Raw genomic sequence first — 23,719 nt, forward strand, 5'->3', positions numbered from 1 at the left:
TTTCACTGACATTATTATTATTATTATTATTATTATTATTATTGTTCTTGTTTCTTCAGCTTCTACCAGTACAGCTTTTACTATTGATACTTCTTTTGCTACTATTATGTACTACTACTACTACTACTACTACTACCAGCAATAATAATAATAATAATAATAATAATAATAGTAATAATAATAATAATAATAATAATAATAGTAACAAACTTTATCTCCACTTACTTATACTTAACATAATCATAACCTCCTTCGTGTAACTTCTTGATACCAAAGTTAATTAACACATATCAGATTATAAAAAAAAATAATAATAGTAATAATAATAATAATAATAATAATAATAACAAAACAACTCCTAATACATTTGGCCACCATGTAAAATAAAAAAAATCGAATCAAAGACCACTGTATATATTTTCTGTATATCAAAAGATCACCTTCAGTCAATCAGAAACAAAGGTACAGGAGCACAGGTGACACACACATCGCACCTGTACCTTCACGTTCAAACAAGAAGGAAAACCAATCAAACCAAAACACACCTGTTGCAACTCCTGGCAAGCGATTACTCAGACCACACCTGCCGATACCTGGCTACACCTGTCCTTCCCCCGGCAGCACCAGCACACCCCTGCCTCGCCCCAGCACCACGACACACGCTACCACTACTACTGTTAGCACTATCTGCACCACCAACACCCTCCAATACACTTTAATCCTTTGCATCGCTCGAATATTTTTACCTGTGTGTTGTCCCCCCTCCCCCACTCACCCCAGCAACACCCCAGCACACCCCAGCACATGAGTCACGCCTTAAGCACCCCTCTTTCAGCACTGCATGTCCCTTTCCCTTTCCTTTTCATGTCTAGTGTTGTTTAAAGGGGGTGTATAATCTCACCCCTTTTTTTTTCATGTATCTCTCCCTCTCTCCCCCAGCAGTGTTTCTTATCTGTGTGCCGGTGTAGTGTTTTTTATATAGGAGGTGGAAGGTGTTAGATTATCCTGTGATTGTGTGTGCCTTGACTTGTGGCATTTTTTGTAAGTGTTAGGGAAGGAAAGAAGGAAGTTATATACGATTTTTTTTTTTATTTGTTTTTGATTCATGGGGTAGACTAGTAGAGAAGTGGAAGAAGAGTAAAAAGGGTGGTTAGTTTTAGTGTTCTTCTTTATTGGGGAAGAGAAAGAAGAATGTTTACGTTTTTCTTTTTTCTTTTTATAGTTTTTTTTTTTTGAGATCATGGAGAAAATAAAGGAAAGAGAAAAGACAATGAATTTTTAACATAATAATTTTTTCTCTCTCTTCAAAGGTAATTTTTTTTCACATTTAAAAAAAAAATGATAGAGGAAAGAGAGAAACAAAGGAAGAGAAACAGGTAAACCATTTTAACATAACATTTTTTCCCTCTCGCCCCTGCAAATATTTTTTTCCCACAAACCACCAACGTTTCCACCAAGGAATCACAAGACAACAATGCACAACCAAAACCTTTCTTATTCCTTCAATGCAAAATGGTAACAACAACTCCTTACCTTTAATTAGCAGCGTGTACCTGAGTGACATGCTTACCTGTGTCCACCTATCGTGTTCTGTGAGAAAGGAAGGTAGTCACAGCTTAATTAACCTTGCTATTAGTCATTGTATTAATCTCTATATTTTTGGAACCTATTGCTGCGTTTTTCCGCCCACTTCACTATTTATTCTGTAGCTCCTTGATGCGATAGTTCAGGGGTGGAGTGATAGTTATTGCGGTAGTTAGAGAGATAGAGTGAGTATTTATGAGTTTTTAGAGCTATAGTAGTATTGAAAAATATATCCTCTTCCTTTTTTTTTTTTTTTTTTTTTGTATTTTGTCCTTCGTGTCATCTCTCGGTCATTTTCATTTCTCTCTCTCTCTCTCTCTCTCTCTCTCTCTCTCTCTCTCTCTCTCTCTCTCTCCTCTCTCTCTCTCTCTCTCTCTCTCTCTCTCTCTCTCTCTCTCTCTCTCTCTCTCTCTCTCTCGTCTCAGTGGAAATGCTTTGGAATTTTTGTACAAATTTTCTTCTTGATATTAAAGAAGACAAAAGATGAAGATGAAATTCCGTAGAAAAGAATTAATGTGAAGGAAAAAGAAATGCATGTTAATTTTTTTTTTTTTAAGCAAGAGACGCGTCGTGAATAAAACATGAAGTAAGAAATGAAGAATAAAGGAAAAAGAAAGGAAAAGGTTAAAAAAAAAAGCAAAAAAAAAAAGAAGTATTAAAGTTGAGAGAGAGAGAGAGAGAGAGAGAGAGAGAGAGAGAGAGAGAGGGGGGGGGGGAATGCCTTCCGAAGAGTGAAGGAAGAGGAAGAAAAAAGAAAAGAAAACTGAAAAGTGAGAGAAAAAAGTAAAAAAAAAGGAAAACGAGATGAGGCAGAGAGAGAGAGAGAGAGAGAGAGAGAGAGAGAGAGAGAGAGAGAGAGAGAGAGAGAGAGAGAGAAAAAAATATATAGAATAAAAAAAAAGAAAATGACTGAGAGAGAGAAGGAAAGAAGAAAAGAAAAACAAAAAAGCGAGTACCAGTAAAAAAAAAAAAAAAAAAGGAAGAGGATGAAACAAGAAAAAAAAAAAAGCTAGGAAACTCCCAAATTATGTAGCCCCCTTGACCCCCCCTACAAAAAAAAAAAAAAGACCCCTATTTCCTAACCTCATTTGAACCACCTCTTGTGTCTAACCCATCACCCCCCCCCTCCTCCCCCTCCCTGCACAGGACTCCCCGACCCCCCAGTGGACGTGCAAGTCGAACCGGGACCCCAGGACGGCTCCCTGCTGGTGACCTGGCTGCCCGTGACCATCAACAGTACTGGGGGCACCTCTAACGGGGCACCAGTCACAGGTTATGCCGTTTATGCTGATGGCAAGAAGGTGACGGAGGTAGAGAGTCCGACTGGTGAGTAGTGGTGGTCGTGGTTTTTGTGGATGTTTGTCTGTTTTGTCTGTTTGTTTGTTTGTTTGTTTGTTTGTTTGTTTGTTTTTTTCTTTCTCTGCCTCTTTTTGTGTGTGTGGTTTTCCTTTGTTTTCTTTGTTGTGTGCGTTTTTTTTTTCTTTTCCTTTTGCTTGGCTGTCTGTTTTTGTTTGTTTGTTTGTTTGTTTGTTTGTTTGTTTGTTCTTCCATCTGCTTGTCTGTTAGTTTGTCTGTTTCTATGTCCGTCTGTTTTTCTCATATTCTCTCTCTCTCTCTCTCTCTCTCTCTCTCTCTCTCTCTCTCTCTCTCTCTCTCTCTCTCTCTCTCTCTCTCTCTCTCTCTCTCTCTCTCTCTCTCTTTGTTTCTTTTTCTTCTGACTGTTTGTTTGTTTTTCGCTGTCCGGGTGTTTTTCTTCTCTCTTTTTTTTTCTTTTGTCTGTCTGTCTGTTTGTGTGTTTGTGTGTTTGTGTGTGTTGTCTGAGTTTTTTATATTTGTCTTTTTTTTCGTTTGTTTGTTTGTTTGTCTGTCCGTCTGTTTGTGTGTTTTGTCTGTGGTTGCTTTTTTTTCTTTTTTCTTTTTTCTTTTTTTGTCTATTTATTCGTCTGTTTTTGTTATGTTTTTTTCCTATGTCCGTCCGTCTGTCCGTTGTGTGTGTGTGTGTGTGTGTGTGTGTGTGTGTGTGTGTGTGTGTGTGTGTGTGTGTGTGTGTGTGTGTGTGTGTGTGTGTCTGTGTCCTACTGCCTACATTTGTGTTTGTTTGTCTGTTCATCCGTCTAGAATTTTACATCAACTTCTGTACAGTTTGAGTGAAGTAATGTTTTTATTCTCTCTCTCTCTCTCTCTCTCTCTCTCTCTCTCTCTCTCTCTCTCTCTCTCTCTCTCTCTCTCTCTCTCTCTCTCTCTCTCTCTCTCTCTCTCTCTCTCTCTCTTCTTCCCCATTCCTATCTTTTTTTTCTTTTTTTTTTCCTTCCTCTTCTTGCCTTTGCTAACGTTACTCTTCCTTACTCCTTTACTCTTTCCTCTTTTGTCCATTCCTCCTCCTCCTCCTTCTCCTCCTCCTCTCCTCTCCTCTCCGCTCTTCTCTCCTCTCTTGTCTTGTCTTCTCTTCTCTTCTCTTCTCTTCTCTTTTCTCGTCTCCTCTCTTCTCTTCTCTCCTCTCCATTCCTCTCCTCTCCTCTCCTCTCCCATCCTTTCCTCTCCCCCTCCTTTCCTTTCCTCTCCTCTCCTCTCCTCTCCTCTCCTTTCCTCTCCCCTCTTCTCTTCTCTTCTCCCCTTCTCTCCTCTCCTTTCCTCGCTTCTCCTTTCCCCTTCTCTCCTTCAAATCCATCTATTTTCTACCTCCACACCTCCTACCCCCCCTTCCTGTCCCCTCTCTCTCACAGGTGACCACGCGCTCATTGACCTGACGAAGATCCCAGGGTTCGAGCCCAAACAGGTCACGGTTCGAACCAAGAGTCGGGATAGTGTTTCGGGAGATTCGGTGCCCAGCCAGATTCCTTCCCACTTCTCCAGAGGGCGTGGCCGCGGCAAGGTGAGAATGACCTGACCTGACCTCGACTGACATTATCTGACTTGACCTGAGGTGTTGTGTTATTCTGCGGTGCCTGGTTATTGTGGTTGTGGTTGTTGTTGTTGTTGTTGCTGCTGTTTTTTGTTATTGTTTTTTTTGGGGGTGGTTTTGTTGTTATCATTATCATCGTTGTTATTATTGTTGTTATTTTTTTATTATTTTTTATTATTATTGGTGTCATCATCATCATCATCATCATCATCATCATCATCATCACAGTCATCATCATAACCGTGATTATTATCATTGTTATTATTATTATTATTATTATTATTATTATTATTATTATTATTATTATTATTATTATTATTATTATTATTATCATCACTACTACTACTACTACTACTATTACTACTACTACTACTACTACTACTACTACTACTACTACTACTACTACTACTACTGCTGCTGCTGTTGCTGCCACCATCACCACCACCACAATACTACCATCACAATACCACCACTACTATCACTTATACTACTACTACTACTACTACCACCACCATTACCACCATCATCACCATCATCATCATCATCATCATCATCATCATCATCATCATCATCATCATCATCACCACCACCACCACTACTACTACAACTACTACCACTATTACTACAACAACTACTACTATCATCATCATCACCACCATTATTTCCTCCCAGCATGGTGACTGTGTTCATGGTATGCTTCTAAAAATACCTTACCTTACCTGCCCGCCTGTTAATTAAGTTCCAAAGCCTCATTTACTTACCTGAGTTGCACGTTATGAAGCTTTTACATTAACTTTCCCTTTTATTGTTTGTTAGCAGACATTTTGTGTTCATATAACCTAAGTATTTTCATTATTTCCACGTCTTTTTTTTTTTTTTTTGTCCCTTTTTTGTGTCTTATTTTTTCTTATTCTGTCTGTATTTTTATATATATATATAACCTGAGTCTTGTTTTCTTGTTTTTTTTTCTTATTCTTCGTCCTTTTTTTCTTTCTATATTTATTACTTTTCTTATTTTCTACTTGTACTGAACATTTTTTTTTAATTTTTCTTACGCATTATTATCTCTCATTATGTAGGTAATTTATATTTTTCTTCTTATTTATTTTCTCTTTGTGACATATTAGCATTCATATCACTTTTTTCTTTTCTTTTTTTTTTGTTTTATTATCCCTGTTGTTAATCATTGTTATCAAAGTTGTTTTTAATTCCATTGTCACTTATTTCTTTCTCTCTGTTGCTTTATGCTTGTTTCTTTTTTATTTACTTTCATTATCATACTTATTGCCTTATTTTTGTTGTTGTTGTTGTTATTGTGCTTGTTTATTATTATTATTTTTTTACTCTATTTGAATCTCCTCTATGTATTATTTTGTTACTTATTTTTTTTGTCCCTGTTATGTTTTTGTTTTTTTGTTTTTTCATTGTCTTGTTACCTTTCATTCCATCATGCTTGTATTTTACCCCTAATCAATCTGAATATCCTTTTATTTATTTATTTATCTTTATTTTTTTCCTGATTTTTGATGCCTGTTGTTTTTACCCCATCTAACCTATTTAAATTTCCCTTACGTGTTGTTTTGTTGCCTGTGTTTTTTGTCCCCGATTGTTCATGCTTGCTCCACCCTACCTGAACAACCTCAATTTCCCTTATGTGTTTTGTTATCTATTTTTGTCCCGGATTTTTGATGCCTGTTGTTGTTACCCTGCCTAACCTATTTAAATCTCCCTTATATGTTGTTTTGTTACCCGTTTTTTTTTGTCAATATTCTTTTATGCTTGTTTTTTTTCACCCCCATGCCATGCGTATTGGTTTGTTTTGGTTTGCACGGCTTCATGACATACCTCCCTCCCTCCCCCCGCCGCGCCAGGACCCCGAGGACGACATGCTCACCTCCGACCTAGACAGGCCCTCTGAGCTCTCCGACATTGCCGAGGAGAGCGAGACCGACCTGACAGATGAGGTAAAGTTGCTCACTGCTGCCACCGCGCCGCCGCAACTCGTGCTATCGACACCATCTTTCTTTCTTTCTTTCTTTCTTTCTTTTTTTCTTTCTTTTTAACGGGATCAGTTTGTTTATTTATTGGTTTACTTGTTTTTTTGTTTGTTTGTTTTGCGAGGTTTGTTTGTTTATGCATTCACTTGCTTGTTTTCATCTTTTTTTTTTCTTTTTTCATTAGTTCGTTTATGTATTCACTTCCTTTTTTTTTTACGAGATTATTTGATTTCTTCACTTCCTTGTTTTTTTTAAGATCAATTTGTTTATGTATTCACTTTTCTTTTTAACGAGGTATATATGTATTTTTTTTTTTTTTTTGATAAATGCTACTAATAATTATGCCACTATGCCTCGTTCCTTTCTTTCTGCATTCCTTTCTCTCTCTCTCTCTCTCTCTCTCTCTCTCTCTCTCTCTCTCTCTCTCTCTCTCTCTCTCTCTCTCTCTCTCTCTCTCTCTCTCTCTCTCTCGTCCCCTGTGACCCGCCAGCGTGCCGTCACTGGCTGAGTCTCCCCTGCATCGTGGCAGTGCTCTGTGGTGGCGGCATCGTGGAAAATGGAGTTTATGGTTGCGGCCGCGTAGAAAATGGAGGTTATTTTAGAGTCGCACAGGGGTCACTCTTATGTAATGCTGTGTTTTGCTGGCCATTGTGTCCTGCGCGTGTCCTGCCTGCCGTCCAGCCGTCCGGAGGCACCACCTGTAAGGCGCCGCGTCGCTGGCGGGGGCGGGGCGCCCTCACCTGGCCAGCGCCGATGGGTGTCCTACAGGTTATCGTGTGGTCGATATGGGCCAGAGGGTGACCTCATGGGACGGGCGGCGGGCGCGGGGCGGGAGGCAGCCTCATGGCAGGGCTTGACTGGCCCGTAGATCAATATTGGGGGCGGGCGGGCGGGCGGGGTGGGGAAGGGGGCAGGGCAGGGCAGGACAGGCGGGGAGGGAGCTGAAGGAGCGGGATGAGGGCGGCAGGAACAGGCAGGCAGGTGTCCGAGGCCCAGTGCATGGTGGCGGGGCGCCTCGAGAGGGCCGCGGTAACTGAGCGTCTCCTCCTGCAGGACCTGCACCAGGACGGCCACAAGCCGGGCCAGCACGGCATGACGGGGCCGCACCATGGCCCGGGGCAGGCCCGCGGGGCACAGCAGACCCAGGGCAGCCTGCGAGACCGCCTCATGAACCGCGTACGGGGTGATCACACTGACCAGGCCATGTTGGACCACGAGGACGGCCTGGCGGACAAGGACCTGTACCACGGGCCGGGCCAGGGCCAGCAGGGCCCGCACGGCTCCATCCCCGCCATAGGTAAGTGTGCGGCGCGGCAGGCGTGGGGGCGTGGGTGAGGCGTGCGCCGCCCGGCCACACTGGCTCGGAATGATGCACACTCACCGCACTGCTGCTGCTGCTGCGCTGCTGCTGCTGCTGGTGCTGCTGGTGCTGCTGCTGCTGGTGCTGCTGCTGCTGCTGCTGCTCACACGTAACACAGCTTTGCTTACTTTAAGTTGTCATGCTGATATGATGATGAGATCTTGCTGTCACTGATCAGTCTTGTGAGTTTCTTTCCATTCTGTTATTAGTCAGTGTGATGATGATGATGATCAATAAGGCGCTGGGCCTCACCGCCCTGTGTCAGTCAGGCTCCGTAACTTAAGGTCTTAACCTCCTCTTGTTGTCGCAAGATAAATAAGAGTCTCATTTTCTCTCCCCCTCCCCCCCTTGGCCCTGGCTCAGGCACCCCCAGGAGTGGCTTGGCCAGACTCTCAAACTCTTTATTCAATACCATAGGGCAGTTAAAAGGTAAACACTCCTGTATCTTTCTCTCTCTTGCTATCTTACGTATATCTTGTCTCCCGTGATGCGCGGCGCGGGCTGTACATAGTGAGGAGGGTGTGGTGCCCGCTACCCCGCTCAGCTGTAGCGTCCTCCTCTCCCTCGCGAGGCGCCAGTCTCGCCCACCCACCCTTGAGGACAGGCGCGTCACTCCCTCCCATAACTCATCGCTGAGTCTCTCCTCCATACCGTGCTTTTTTTGAGCGAAGTATTTTGGTAACTCATCATTTCCGTCCATTAGTCACGCTAGCGCCAGACTATTTTTTTTTTTTTTCTTTTTTTCATTACAGCAACTTTTAGGATAATTTTGTTGCAGGTGACTGGTACAATTTTTTTCCCCACCTCTGTCTTTTTTTACCTGATATTTTTTTTTTTTTTTTTTTTTTTCTGTCGACGATCACCTGCGTGCCTTCCCTTCCCTGACCTCAGCCCGCCACTCCTCTCCCCTTCAAGACCAAGACCAAGACCTGCTTTTGAATCTTGTCTCTCTCGATCTAAGGGTATTTTCCCCCCACCCCCTCCCTCCCTCCCTCCCTCCCTCCCCCCTTAAACTGAAAAATTTCACTAGACGAGGGAGTGTTATAATCATCGCTTTGTAGAGCTTTTTATACTATTTTTTGTATTTTTTTCGACGTAGAGACGCACTTAGAGAGGCTCGTGAGGACCCGGCGGTGGGCTGGCGCGCTGCTGTGTTGTCTAGCGGCGGGGAGCGTGAGTCACCGCGTCGCCTTGAAAGCTTACCTAGAAATGGCGCTGTTATGGGCGTGGGAAATATTGTGACTAATGATGATAACGTTGAGAATTTCATAGGATTTTTTTTTTCTTTTTTTTTTTTTTTTTCTTTTTTTTTTCTTGCGTATCACTTTGAAAACTCCACAGGAATTTGGTCTTTTGTTTTGCGGGGCGTGAGAAGATTGTGATCGGTAATGATGATAATGGTAGTGATGATTGCGATCGCTGATGATGATAATGGTACTGATGACTGCGAAGGACTTTCCCTGCTTGCTTACGAGGGACGCTGCCTGAGAGAACAAAAACAAAACAAAAAAAAACAAAAACAAAATTGATTGATTAATTGACTCTATTTTTACGTTCTTTATATGTGAAGGAAGCAGGACAGGGATACAAAACACCAATAGGAATAAAATGAAATAAAAAAGCCCACGAAGTTTCCGCTTTTTCACACACACACAAAAAAAAAGCCAATCTAATCAAACCAAACAAAATAAAAACAAGGATTACCAAAAAAACACACAATACAGTTTAGTCCCTGAGCTGTCCTACTAATCTAATCTATCACTAAAACATTTCCCATGCGCACTACATTGACATAACAGCGAAAAGAGAAGCTAATAAGTATGACAACAACTTCGATAACCACTCACTCTCTCTGCATACCATCCCGCCCCGACACCGCCCCCGCCTCGCCGTCAGCCCCCCGCCGCGTCCTCCCAGAGCTGTCAGTTCAATCACTTAGTCTACCTGTTTTATCACACCTGCTCGGCACTCCGTCCTCCCGCGCCCGTGTGTGTGTGTGTGTGTGTGTGTGTGTGTGTGTCGGTCACCAGCGCACCTCTCACAGCTGTGCATGTGTGTGTGAGAGAGAGAGAGAGAGAGAGAGAGAGAGAGAGAGAGAGAGAGAGAGAGAGAGAGAGAGAGAGAGTGCATGACTGGGTGTGTGAATGTGTGTGTGTGTGTGTGTTTGTGTGTGTGTGTGTGTGTGTGTGTGTGTGTTTACTAGTTAGTCATGCAGCCACGCAGTCACACACAAACACACGCACACGCGAAAATAATAATGACAGGATAATATAAAAACTGAATATCTTTGAGTCTCGCACGGTAAATTTCCACACGAGTCTCACTAAAGAAGAAAGCAGACTGTGCTCCCTCTCGTGTGTGTGTTTGCTGAGCCAATCCTGTGCCGTGATTGCGTGGCGAGTGGACATGACCTCGTGACCTCCGCGTCCTGTGACTCATGCCCGCTTCCTGATGGCCATGAGTCAGGTCAAGTTGGGTCACCTTACAGATTGACTGCCTTGGATAAAAAAAAAGTAAATGGAAATAAATGAATAGAGGCTTGAAATATACTCTTACAGAAACATTAAACTTTGAAAGAAATATCAGTGTTAGTGGTAATAGGTTTCGTGTACATATTTCTTGACAGATTGACTTGTTGTGGTAAAAAGAAAAAAGGTGAAGAAATTTAAGTACTCATGCAAAAAAATACTGAAATTAGAAGCAACATCAAGCTGTCATTGATAGTAGTTACCTTTCCTGTATACTAGACATATTAATTGGCTTTGGTAGAAAAAAAAATAATAATAGATAGAAATTTTAAAAGCTTAAAAAAAAAATACTTATACAGAAATAATTTAAATCAAAGAGAATATTAGTGTGTTAATAATGGCAGTTTTCCTTAGAGAAATTTCCTACAAGTCTTTCATTTTTCATACCGAGTTGGACACAAAAGCTTAATCATTCCTGGAACCTGTTGAACTTAGGCCTAGTCATTATTTTATTTGTTTGATCCTGTTATTAAGGTACAGGATTATTATTATTATTATTATTATTATTATTATTATTATTATTATTATTATTATTATTATTATTATTATTATTATTACCGCCGTCGCCTTTGTCAGAATCTTCTTTGAGTCACAGGAGAGGAGGTCACGTGCTTAGCTACAGACGGGGCGGGGCTGGCCAGGTGGGGCGGCACTCAGATGTTCCCATATGTGTCCACACTTTGCCACGCCCCGCCACCCCCGCCCCGCCCCGCCCCGTGAGACATTAGCCTAAGATTACCTAGTGTTGTTAGTTTTACGACTCTTCTTCTTTCTTACTAAAAAAAAATTGAACAAAAAAATTACTTCCTTCTTTTCTCTGGTAATGAAAGAAAGCTCTATATTTTTGTCATATTTTTGTCTTTTTTTCTCTCTCTTTGGCCTTTCTGTGGCTTTTTTTAATGAATGTTGTCTGTTGTTGTCTTCTTGGAGGGACTTTTATGGACTTGACTCAATGATTTGTGGCTTTTTTAATCTATTTACCTCCATCTCACTTTTTGACTGAATTTGTGGCTTTTTGAATATTCTACATGTCTCTGTCTCACTTTTTTTAAAACTTGACAGAATTTCTCGCTTTTTTTTTATATATATACTGTACTGTCTGTTATCTCACTTTTTAACTTACAATGTGTGGCTTTTTTTTCTTTTTTTACTGTCATTTTGAACTGAATTGTGGCCTTTTCATCTTTTTCTACCACATTTTTCTAGCTTTTTTCGTTCTTCATCTATTTATTTTACTTATAATTTATGTGTGGCCTTTTTTTTTTCTTCTTCTTTCTTTATATGTAATCTCACTTTTTGACTTTGCTGTTCTCTCTCTCTCTCTCTCTCTCTCTCTCTCTCTCTCTCTCTCTCTCTCTCTCTCTCTCTCTCTCTCCTCTCTCTCTCTCTCTCTCTCTCTATCTATCTATCTATCTTTATCCATCTCACTCACTCGTTTTCTTTCATTACAATGCCACATGCACCACACGAGGCCTTTTGTCTGAAGTGTTTGGATACACTGTTCCCTTTGTGTAAGTTACTTCTACTTTACTTTTCTTTATTATAATATTCACTCACTTTATTGTTATTATCAGCACTGGTTGTGATTTGCATTAAGTACTGTTTGGTTTTATTACTTTGCTCTCATTCATCGTCTTATCATTATTATTATTAGCATTAGCTTTGTGTTTTATTTATTTATTTTATTATTTTTTTTTATATTCGTCTATTTTTTTTTTTTTTCACTCTTTGATTACATGAAGATTAGTCATCCCTTCTTCATTTGAGTTAGGTTATGGAAAGTTAGGCTACATCAGGCTAGGCTAAGTAACCCTGGCATATGCTGACGTAGCCTAACCAAGACGTAGACCTAACCTAACAAAAGCTGAAATGGCTGACCTTGGTGTAATCCTTGTTATTACAGTTATTGTTATTTTTATTATCATCATCCTCTCCATCATTCATACTTCTTCTATTCAGCTTTTTCTTTCTATCTCTTATTTCTCTTTTTTATCTACTCCTGTTCCGTGTTGCATCGCCTCAACTTTCTCTTTTCCCTACCAGGCAAAGGTCCATCCAGAACGAGACGTAAGTACCGAAGCTTCAATCCCTCTTCCGAACCTTTGCAGGGAGATCCGAACCCCTGACTCCCTCCCTTGATCCCTTTGTTTTAGTTTGGATCTCTTGTTTCCCTTTTGAATTCCATGGTAGTATTTTTTGTTTTGCTTTTGTTTTTTTTTTTGTTTTTTTGTTTTTTTGTTTTGTTTCTGATCCTTTTTCGTCCTTGCGTCAAGTACCCGCCGTTTTGTGTGCTTGTGTTGCTGCGTGGCGAGGGATTCACTGATTCACTCTTTTCGATCCCCGCGTTCACTCCTTTACGGTTCATTTCTAAAGCCGCAGCGTCATTCCGAAGATTTCATATCGTAATCAGTCTCAAGTTTTCTCTTACGTAACTCATAAGCTTGTTCACTTAGTATTCTAATCTTAAATACACGTCATGCACCGAACGAATAATAGATTGACAGTTTGAGTAACGAAATGACATTGTAAAATTTTGATACTGTAATTAATCTCAAGTTTTATCTTAAGTAAGTCGTACGTTAATGTCTTTTTATTAACGTTCTGAGCTTAAATACACGTCATGCACGAAACAAATAATGGCTACACTCCTTCAGTAACGTAATGGCGATCAAGGCTCTGACAGAAGCCTGGACAGACCATCAACTATGATCGCCTGTAGACAAAGCTGATCCAGAAGCCACGCCCCTCCCGCTCCCGTCGAGGCAGTTGATTGGTGCACTTGTAATGTTCTTGCCACTTCCCTAGATTGTCGTATTCATGATATCTTCAATCACGTTATCAGTTACCCTTGTCCTACGTTGGTTTCAGAGAAAAAAAGAAAAAAATCAATATGTGAACAGTAATAATATCAAAACGTGACCAGTTAAAAAGAAAAAGTTACCCAAATAAATAAATCCGTTACATATTCATCTGTCGACGCGCACCGCTGGAGACGTATCGGGGGAAAAGAAAAAAAATTGATCTGTCACCGAGTTGCTCTTGAGAATATAGTACAGAGAGTGAGTCGTGCCTGCGGTTTCGGAAATCCATATAATTTAATACTTCAGAATTCGAAAAAAGAAAATATAGCGAGCCCATTTACGGATTATCGTTTTCTTACGTAATGACATATACAGGAAGCTCGCTAATGTAAGAACTATGTGAAAAAATAAATAAATAAATACTTACCACGTTAATAGAAAACGAAGTATTTATATACTTTTGTCGGCCTGTAAATATAAAACTATTAAAAAAACACAGGAAACTTACTGGCATTCCAAAAATGAATCGAAAACGTACTTCATTTATGTTGGTCAATTAAATGCAGGCGTTTTTTTTTTTTTTTTTTTTTTTTTTTTTTTTTTTTTTCAACACTCCTCTCTCATAGCTCGGCACAGTCGTGGACAGAAGTCGAATAATGTGCACTCATTTCCCACCGTGTTTTGCGTTTTCTGCTAAATTCCACCTCTCTGATCTGGTGACAGCTTGGTAACAGAGTGCGGCAGTTTGCTGTTGCATATCAGGAAGCTCAAGACTCAATAAACTATGCCAGAATCAGAAGGACGTGTGGTATGTTACTCGATGTTTTACCGTGGCCCTCATTCACAAATATTGCTGTGTAATCACGACTTGTTACAATATCTCTTATGGAAGTTATTGATCCTTTTCCTTGCGACACCGTGTAAACGAAAATGCATCACCAATACAAAAAGAACACCCATAAGAACACGACTATTTGTGGCCTTTGAAAACAGTCCTAATCAAAAACAAAGCGTTTCAGAATCCATTTGAAAGTCGATGTTTTTACTTGCCTTCATTTCCCTCCCTTCTCTTCTTGACTCCCCAAAGCCTCGACTTCACTCTTTAAATACACGGAACTAGATCTTAAAACTTACCTGTCGGCTTTTCTCACCTTTAATTAACTTCTATTCTTAACAAGGACGCGTTGAAACATATACGTAGTGTTTTTCCCTCCTTGTTTTGTGTATGTGTGTATGTATGTATGTATTTGTGTGTGTATGTTATATGTACTGGTATGTGTGTGTGTTTATGTACTGTGTATGTTTGTTGTTTGTTTGTTTGTTTGTTTATGTCCTTGTCGTCATCTTAAGTACTGTTTGTTTGTTTGTTTTCATCCTTACTCCCTCTTTCTTTTTCTTCTCTCTTTTTTTTATATTTCTGTCTTCAAATTCTCTCTCTCTCTCTCTCTCTCTCTCTCTCTCTCTCTCTCTCTCTCTCTCTCTCTCTCTCTCTCTCTCTCTCTCTCTCTCTCTCTCTCTCTCTCTATCTATCTATCTATCTATCTATCTATCTATCTATTTCTCATATGCTGTAGAAAGTATTACCTCTACAGTTAGTGCAAACTTACTACAGACACTCCCTCCTCCTCCTCCTCCTCCTCCTCCTCCTCCTCCTCCTATTCATCCCCTCCATCACCCTCTTTTCAACCCACACGCCAAATATGGTTCTCCCACCTGCCACTTCACCTGTAGAACACCTGTGTACTTAGAGGAACTGTGTACACCTTGAACACCTGTGTGACCTTGTTGCCTAATTACCTCGTCGTTTACCTTGTCCCCGCCTTTGCAGAATATATTATTATTTTTCATTTCCCCTTTACTGCCTTTGTCCTCTTTCTCATTCCTCCTCCTCCTCCTCCTCTTCCATCGTCACCCTAACCATTCCCTTCCTCAACACTCGCACTTACACATGTGCACATACCCCACGCACATAGCATACATACGCACATACATATATCAAGGAATAAAATCGCACTACAGTTGAACATAACAGAAAATTATCACACACACACACATACACACACACACACACACACACACACACACACACACACACACACACCAATCACTCACTCACTCACTCACTCACGTCATGTATAGGCCGAAACAGCCGCCAGTGAATGAAGGCAGGGAGCGGCGACCTCCTAACCCTTCTCATCCCACAGAAATAACCAAGGATGAGCCGCACGGGCCAGTCGACGCCTTCAAGGACGACGAGTACGACACTGGACCGGGCAGCAGAGGGCGCCCTGACCCCCGCGCGCACCCCCCGAGGTCACACATAGAGCGCGGCCGCCCCCCACCGCCCCCACAGCAGCACCGGCCCCCTCCCAGAGATCCCCGCGACCCTAGGGACATGAGGGACCCCCGAGACATGCACTACGGACCAAGAGACCCTCGGGACATGCCGCGGGACAGACGGGACCCACACATGCGAGACCCCCATGGGCCCAGAGACCCGAGGGACCCCAGAGATCGCTATGACCACAGGGGAGGAGAGTACGGGCGTGACTATGGGCGTGAAGGCGGGCGAGGACGAGGAGGACCAGGAGAGCAAACCAGGTTATTCGTGGCGCTGTTCAACTATGATCCGCCGACGATGAGCCCAAACCCAGATGCCTGTGACGAGGAGCTGGGCTTCAGTGAGGGCCAGCTCATCAAGGTGTTTGGAGACAAGGACCCCGATGGCTTCTACTGGGGCGAGGCTGGCGGGCTGCAAGGATACGTCCCCTGCAATATGGTGTCTGAAGTGCAGGTGTGTTGTGTTGAGTGTGTTTCTGCTGTGCTTAGTGTTGTGTGTCTGTTTTGGGGTCGCCGTGGTGCAGTGGTGCGGCTTGCCATTTGGGGCCAAGGGATTCTCAGGTGCACAGGTTCGAATCCTGGCCATGATCCGAGGTTAGGAAGGGCATCCACACGGGACAACGGTTTCCAGATGCCACAACCAAAGTCCTTCATTAGGAGCCACCATCATATCCCTAATAGACGAGGGAAACCGGACATAAAAACAAGTCCGTCTGTCTGTTTTGTTATCTCTTTCACAAACCAGATTTCATCGATAAAAATAATAAGCGTTGTCTGTATATATATTATTAACAGTGACAAGTATTCTTAAACTATACAATATAAACGTTTTCAAACAAATAAATTGCCATACAAACCACAAACTACAACATTTACAATAACACCAACCTCAAATTTCCTGAAGGTGGATGACGAAAGAGTAGCAGTCGAGCTTATGAAGGAATCTGAGAGTGGCAGGCGACGAAGGGACGGCTCCGTTGGGCGTCGAGGGGACCGCTGGGGGGACATCTACGCCAACATGACCGTCAGGAAAATGGTTGCTCTCTACGACTACGATCCCCAGGAACTTTCACCCAACGTGGACTCCGAGGTGGGTGTGCGTGAGTTAAGCTGGGCTGCTGAAGGGGTGTCTGTGTAGGCTGGTTGTGGAGGGTGTTGGGGGTTGTCATTGTTGTTATCTCTACTGTTACCTGCTGTTGTTTCTGTTACTTTGGTCTTACTACTACTACTACTACTACTACTGCTGCTGCTGCTGTTACTTCTACTGTTGCTGCTACTACTATTACTACTACTGCTACTAATACTGTTGCTACTACTACCACTACTTCTGTTACTGATACTACTACTACTATTGCTACTACCACTACTACTACCACTACCACTACTACTACTATTACTACTACTACTACTACTACTACTACTACTACTACTACCACCACCACCATTGCTGCTGCTTTTACTTTTACTACAGTCCTACTACTACTTCCACTACTACTACCATTACTACAACAATTGTGGTGATGGACGTGGCTAGTTCTTATTTTTGATTTGTTTCGACTCATCATCACCATCATCACTACCATCACCATCACAAAACTCTATCAGTCGTCAGATGTTTGCCATGTAGCTATTTTTTCTTATTTTTCAGTGTCACAAACTTTCTCATATTCTTGAAAGGGAATGTCTGAATAATATCATGACTTATTAGTATTAAAAGTCTCCAATTAATCATAACAGAAAAATATAAATAAGTAACAAACGTGAGCATTTAATCATCATAAGAAAAAAGATAGTTAAATTATTTCACTATTTAAAAAAAAATTACTAGAGCCACAGTGATTGTTTATATACTAACAAAATACAAAGGTTAAATCAAACTTTAAAAATCATTAGGATGTGGTCTTTTTCCTTCTTCCTCAAATATGTGTGTTTGTGTGTGTGCGTGTATTTTTTTCATGCTTTTTGCCACATTTTTGTACATATATATTAATGATTTGCGTATTTGTGCGTGATAATGGAGTACTTTTTTTGTGGGAAGTGTGTACCTGCGTGTGTGTGTGTACGTGTGTGTGTACGTGTAGGCAGCCTCACAGCGCACCTTGCACCATGTGTGTGTTGAGTGTAGCACAATGCCTCGTGTACCATCACTCAGCACCGAACACACTCCTGTACCTTTCTAAAGTGTGTGTATGTGTGTGTGTGTGTGTGTGTGTGTGTGTGTGTGTGTGTGTGTGTGTGCGTGTGTGTGTGTGTGTGCGTGCCGTAACATCTGCTTGCCCTCATCCTTGCGACACTTGATCGTCTTGTGTTTCAGCATCAAAATTGCGTGATTCAGCTTCCTTCTCTCGTTCCCGGTGCTTTTCAAAGGCGGGAGTGTGACACGGGTGGTGCAGGTCATGCAGCGTAGGTGGGAGTGGTGGTGGAGGATATGTGAATGTGAGTCGTGTAGGTTATTTTAGTAGGACAAATAAACTCAGGTGACGTACAGGCTAGGTCCATACTCTCAGATACTTCGGCGTCTTCTCTCATCTACTTTTAAAAGGCTCTGGTGGAAGTTCAAGATTGTCTCCATGATGCATGTGATAGTTTAACAGACATTAATGGAAGTTATTGGGGTTTTCAAGTGTGTTTTTATTATTTTATTTGTTAGTAATGATCCAAACATAGAAGCCTCACAACCCTGCTTGAGCATTGTGTACACTTTATTGATCTATCAATAACTTACTGTGGGTTCAATCCTCAAAGCGGTGCCGCGCAGCCAAAGATCAAATTTCTGTATGCTTCTAGATCTATTGCTTACTACTTCACTGTACTGCGTCTTCTCAGGTTTCACACTATTTAGCAAATATACAAGTTGTTACGCCCTAATTTAGGACTATACATTGGTGGCAGCAATGGGATACCCTCCTCTAGGACAAAGGCAACTAGGACCTCACTTGAACCAGTTTAGCTGTCAATAATAGTATTGTAATAGCGAATGTAAGTTAGTCTGTTCTTAGTATCATAATAGAAAATGAGTTCTCTTCATAGTATAGGGGAGACTTGTGAAGTCTCAAGCAATTAACCTAAGAGGAAGAGGAAATCACATGACGTTTTAGATACACAAGCCCTGCAATTCTGCTTGACCGAGGAGTGCACCGATCGATAACGTGCAAGGCTTGCATGCTCGGATTCTGGGTTTGATTCCTGAAAAGGGACCGTGCTCTCAAACTTCATAGCTATTTGAGTTTCTGGGTCAATTGCTCAGTATTTCAATGTACTGAGTGTGTTGTTGTTGTGCCCTAGTTTGAGGCTACACAACTAGGGATGCTCTGGTTTTTTGGTTTGAGGTAATACAATGAGACGAAGACATCTTGGAACCCTCCTGAATCAGTGTATGCTGCCAGTGACAGTGCCGTAATTGAAAGTGCAAGTCAGTCAGGATGTACTGAATGTGTTCTGGTTGTGTCTTACTTAGAGACTATACAAGTAGGAACGCCCTGGTTTGAGAAGAAGCAAATTTACCAAGAATTCTGCACTATTAATGAGAAAAGTCGAGAGAATCTGCCTAATCATGCCCGTGGCCTTTGAAAACGTTCCTAATGAGAGGTCAAAGCCATTAAGAACACGACTCACAGCGAGAGGACCCGGGTTCGAATCCTTGGCCGGGTGGAGACAATTTGGGCTTAACGCCTTTAATTACTTAAGCCCTAAGCCAGCAAGTAGTAACTGGCTTAACTCTCGAGCTGTTTGATCTGTCTTGCAGTGGAATCATAGAGGCTTGTAATGATGATGATGATGATGATGATGATGACTGGAATTTGATGGTTGTGGTGTGGTGGTGGTGAGAGCGAGACTGAGCATGCAGTGGTGTGCTTGTAGTGGTGATTATGGTAATAATGTATTGGATGGAGAAGTGTTTGTGTGGTGACGCTAGTAGTGGTGGTGGTGGTGGTGGTGGAGGAGGAGGCAGCAACAACCCAATGGGCTACTGTATTGGCGATTATCTTCCTGCACACACACACACACGCACATGTGTTTATCATATCACACATAGACCATAGATGCACAACAACAACAACAACAACAACAACAAACCTAAATTGTGGCCTGTTAGATTAGAAAAAAATAACAAAAAATAAGTTTTCCCTAGAGGTTTAAAGAAAAATTAAAGATGAAAAGTTCTAAAAATCAACATACTTCCAAAATGCAACCAATTAGTTTTACTCTTTTTACATTACTATACTAGTATTTTAATATATGAATACTTATAAGTCAAATTTAGTGGTATGTCTAAATTTATCCCTTGTGGCATGTCAGCACTTGAGTTATTTTTCATAGTTAAGCTAAGAGAGAGAGAGAGAGAGAGAGAGAGAGAGAGAGAGAGAGAACCCCAGAAGCATCTAAGGCCGGAGAACGACTGATTTCAAACACAATTATCGTACTTATTGTCACTTCTTACATCTGCCACCCTTCCTTTTTTATATCAAACGCTTATTACAACTCCTTTTTTACCCATTTATGTATAATATGTATGTTCCTATGTTACCTTGATTGACTCGGGCAGGTGAAAAATACAGGTGTGTAAGTATTTTATTTATTAGACAGAACAAGAATTCCAGCGAGTTATGCAGTATTGGAGGTAAAGGAAATGAATTGTCATGAATAGAGTAGTGTACCCTCATGTTACGTTTTATATTTATTACCAATTTCTTTCTGCTGAGGAGGAAGGAGCAGGCGGACCCCATAGAGAGAGAGAGAGAGAGAGAGAGAGAGAGAGAGAGAGAGAGAGAGAGAGAGAGCGTACGAGTGAGTTGTGTGTGTTTGGTGTCAGGGGTACCAAGAGACGTAATCCGGACGCCAGCAGCACTGCCAAAATTAAAGGAACGTATTTTTTTCTGCGGGATTAAACAATGAGGGATACTGTAGATTCTGAATGATGGTGATGATGATGATGATGATGATGATGATGATGGACTGATGTGAGTGATATATCTAGTGAATTAGAAGAGAGATGTGTGTGTGTGTGTGTGTGTGTGTGTGTGTGTGTGTGTGTAGATTAAACATGTACACAAAACTTATTTTTATTTCAACTGCTTAAGTCTCTTGGCTGACTGACTAACTCAGTTCCACCTCATATTGTAGTTCCACCTCATATTGTGTCCCTTCATCCCCCAGTCAGTGGCAGTTACTCAGCTTGAAGATGAAAAAGAAAAAAAGAAAAAAAAGAATATTCGTAACTAATACATTTATCCCAAAACAGCTCATAAGAATAGTAAAAGTAATGTCACCCCCTTTGGAATCCAATAATATTTATGTGTGGGATCATTTTCCAAGCATAGTATAACTACCCCTCCAACTTTAAAACAAGGTTGCAATTCAGCATCACGAGTCCGTAATGTTACTACCTGAAGTATGTACAACACCATCACTGAACACTGCTCTCATCACCACATTCCCGTTCTCTTCTACAACGTGTAGGTAATTAGAACTGTATTACTATCAAACACTCATTTATTTGTAAGATATAAGGTTAATTAAAATTTTATAATCTGGTAGCCAATAAATTAGTAAGGCTTTTGTTAGATATACGATACAAATTTGCGCAGTCCTCTAAAGGCAACCTCGCCAGCAAACAAACCTGCATTATTTTCTGGCAGCGGCCTCGCCAGAATGCAAATTTGTTCTCTCATTTGTAGGCGACCTCGCCGGGATACAAATCTGTGTAATCTCCACTTTTTAAAACAAGCTTAGCATAATTTGACTAGGTGGCATTTGAGAGCATCGTCCAGTGTTGTGCCTTTATGTCAGTGTGGCCTCAGGGAGCAAAATTAATTCATCAGAGCTCGGGACGCTGAGTGCGGGAGAGGGTGGATGACTGCAGTGAGATTGTCGTGTGCTGTTCACAATATTTCTGGTAAAAAGTAAGGTCAGACTAACATTGGAATTTCTGTGTGTGTGTGTGTGTGTGTGTGTGTGTGTGTGAGAGAGAGAGCCAGGGGAGGGGAGTAGCTGTGGTAGGGTTGTGGTAGGATCCAGGGTATTGTGGTGGACACTAACATAATGATTCCCCCGCCGCCCGCCGACGTCTCCTCCACCCCTCCGCCCTCCTCCTCCTCCTCCTCCTCCTCCTCTTGTTTTGTCATGCAGGAGGTAAGTGAGCTGCACTATGATGCCCCGAGAAGCTTAGAGTGAGGTGTCATGTTTGTGTCGCCTGAAGTTCGCTAAAGCAACCTAACATAAAGACTTTTTTTTTTTTTCTTTTTTTTTTTCTTCCATCTCATGAAGGTCAGACATCCCAGATATTTTTTTTTGCGGGGGGGGGAGTAGGTTAGATCAGATTAAGTTAGGTTTGGTCAAGTTAGGTTATCATTTAACCTAATTTAACATGACCTAACCTAAGCAGCATTTTTTTTTTTAAGGCAAGTTAGGTTAAGTTAGGTCATCAAATCTCATCTATTACCAAACTTTACCTAACCTAACCTAACCTGACCCATCCAAACAATGACTAGGATGGCTGATCTTCATGTGATTCAATATATACATTTTTTTTTTTTTTTTTTTTTTTTTTTTTTTTTCATTACACATATTTATTTACCTTGTGTTCTTCTGGGCCAGAGTAAACCTTCTCAGATAAACGGATTACTTAAGAAAGTCTCTTAAGGAACCGGATTACGTCTCTTAGAAATTCCCACTTTTAAATGTGCATAGAAACCTTTTGTATATGGTGTCGAAGATGACAAATGTGGGTGTGGATCCTTTACAAACGGGACTGGGACCTCTTTATCCGTTAATCTCAAGTGGTGTGGTCTTGTCCCATTCCATAAGTATACAGACAAGCAACCACCGGCCTCTAGCTCGCCTCAATCACTCTTAACCACTCATTATGTAGTTCTACGTGACTCTTGATGTTCTGTTGATGTGGCTGTGCGTGGCTGACCAACTGCTGCTCGTAGTGATGTAGTTTAAGGGTGTGTGTATGTGTGTGTATGTACGTATGGGTGTATGTATGACTGCACCATGCCCGCTGCCTGCCCCTGCTCCCTGCCTGCTTCCCTGTACGCCTGCCTGCCTACTCTTTACACACACACAGCACTGCTTAAGGATAATCATGAAACCATTGTCTTTATTTACTCTTAAAATGCAGGATCAACAGAAGAAAAAAAAAAAAGAGAGCATTTGATTCCATTTCAGTTTGAGTTTTACGAAGAGGTGCAATAATTTTTTTATTGTTGCTGTTCTCTTGTTTGTTTTTATGGTGAAATACACAAAAAATATTATATATATATATTCTTTTCTATGGTTATTCTTAGGTAACTGTTTCATTGTATTTTTTTTTTATTTTATCAGTAGTTTTTTTTTTATAATTCTCCTTAAATACATAAGAAGTTTAACTAAGTAGTATTGTAATTAACTGTAATGATGTGTAATTCCGTGATTATTAATGTTGTAATCTTCATCTACGTTTTCTATTTAGTAAAATTAAGTTGTTTTATGAATATAGTAAGGGTGAAATGTCTATCTGTATGTGTGTGTGTGTGTGTGTGTGTGTGTGTGTGTGTGTGTATGTGTGTGTGTGTGTGTGTGTGTTGTTTCCTTTCTTGTGTTTCTCAGTCAACACACAAACATACGCAGTCATATAACCTGCAGAGTTACATTCTCTCTCTCTCTCTCTCTCTCTCCTCCTCTCTCTCTCTCTCTCTCTCTCTCCTCTCTCTCTCCTCTCTCTCTCTCTCTCTCCTCTCTCTCTCTCTCTCTCTCTCTCTCTCCTCTCTCTCTCCTCTCTCCTCTCTCTCTTACCTTTTCTTTTCTTCTCATACTTTTTCACTTCATTATCTTCTTTTCATATTTTTTTTGAGGTTTTTCCTTTTCTTTCTCCATTTTTCAAACTTATCTTCATCTTCTGTACCAACCAAACTTTCACTTTTCATTTTCCTTCATCACTTTTCTATCTCATTTTCTCAATTATTCTTTTCATTGTTGCTTTCCCTCTTTCAACATACCCATTCATCTCTCTCTCTCTCTCTCTCTCTCTCTCTCTCTCTCTCTCTCTCTCTCTCTCTCTCTCTCTCTCTCTCTCTCTCTCTCTCTCTCTCTCTCTCTCTCTCTCTCTCTCTCTCTCTCTCTCTCTCTCTCTCTCTCTCTCTCCATGTGTGTGGCATATGAAAGTAGACAAAACAAACCATTTCTCTCAACAAAGGGTGAAAAACAAAACCCTCAGTAAAAAT

At 41.2% G+C, this 23,719-nt stretch overlaps 1 protein-coding gene across 1 annotated transcript in view; it reads left to right on the forward strand.

Annotated features, from left to right (window-relative positions):
- Window positions 1–23,719, forward strand: part of LOC135113157 (uncharacterized) — a 180,575-nt gene that overhangs the window by 104,843 nt on the left and 52,013 nt on the right. Inside the window, 8 exon segments of the mRNA XM_064028244.1 lie at window positions 2,731–2,910; window positions 4,308–4,456; window positions 6,358–6,450; window positions 7,537–7,780; window positions 8,207–8,272; window positions 12,415–12,438; window positions 15,377–15,966; window positions 16,417–16,602. Of these exon segments, the coding sequence (XP_063884314.1) occupies window positions 2,731–2,910; window positions 4,308–4,456; window positions 6,358–6,450; window positions 7,537–7,780; window positions 8,207–8,272; window positions 12,415–12,438; window positions 15,377–15,966; window positions 16,417–16,602 (1,532 nt within the window).

This window comes from Scylla paramamosain, chromosome 25, assembly GCF_035594125.1.
Source record: "Scylla paramamosain isolate STU-SP2022 chromosome 25, ASM3559412v1, whole genome shotgun sequence".
In the NCBI taxonomy this organism is placed as follows: Eukaryota; Metazoa; Arthropoda; class Malacostraca; order Decapoda; family Portunidae; genus Scylla; species Scylla paramamosain.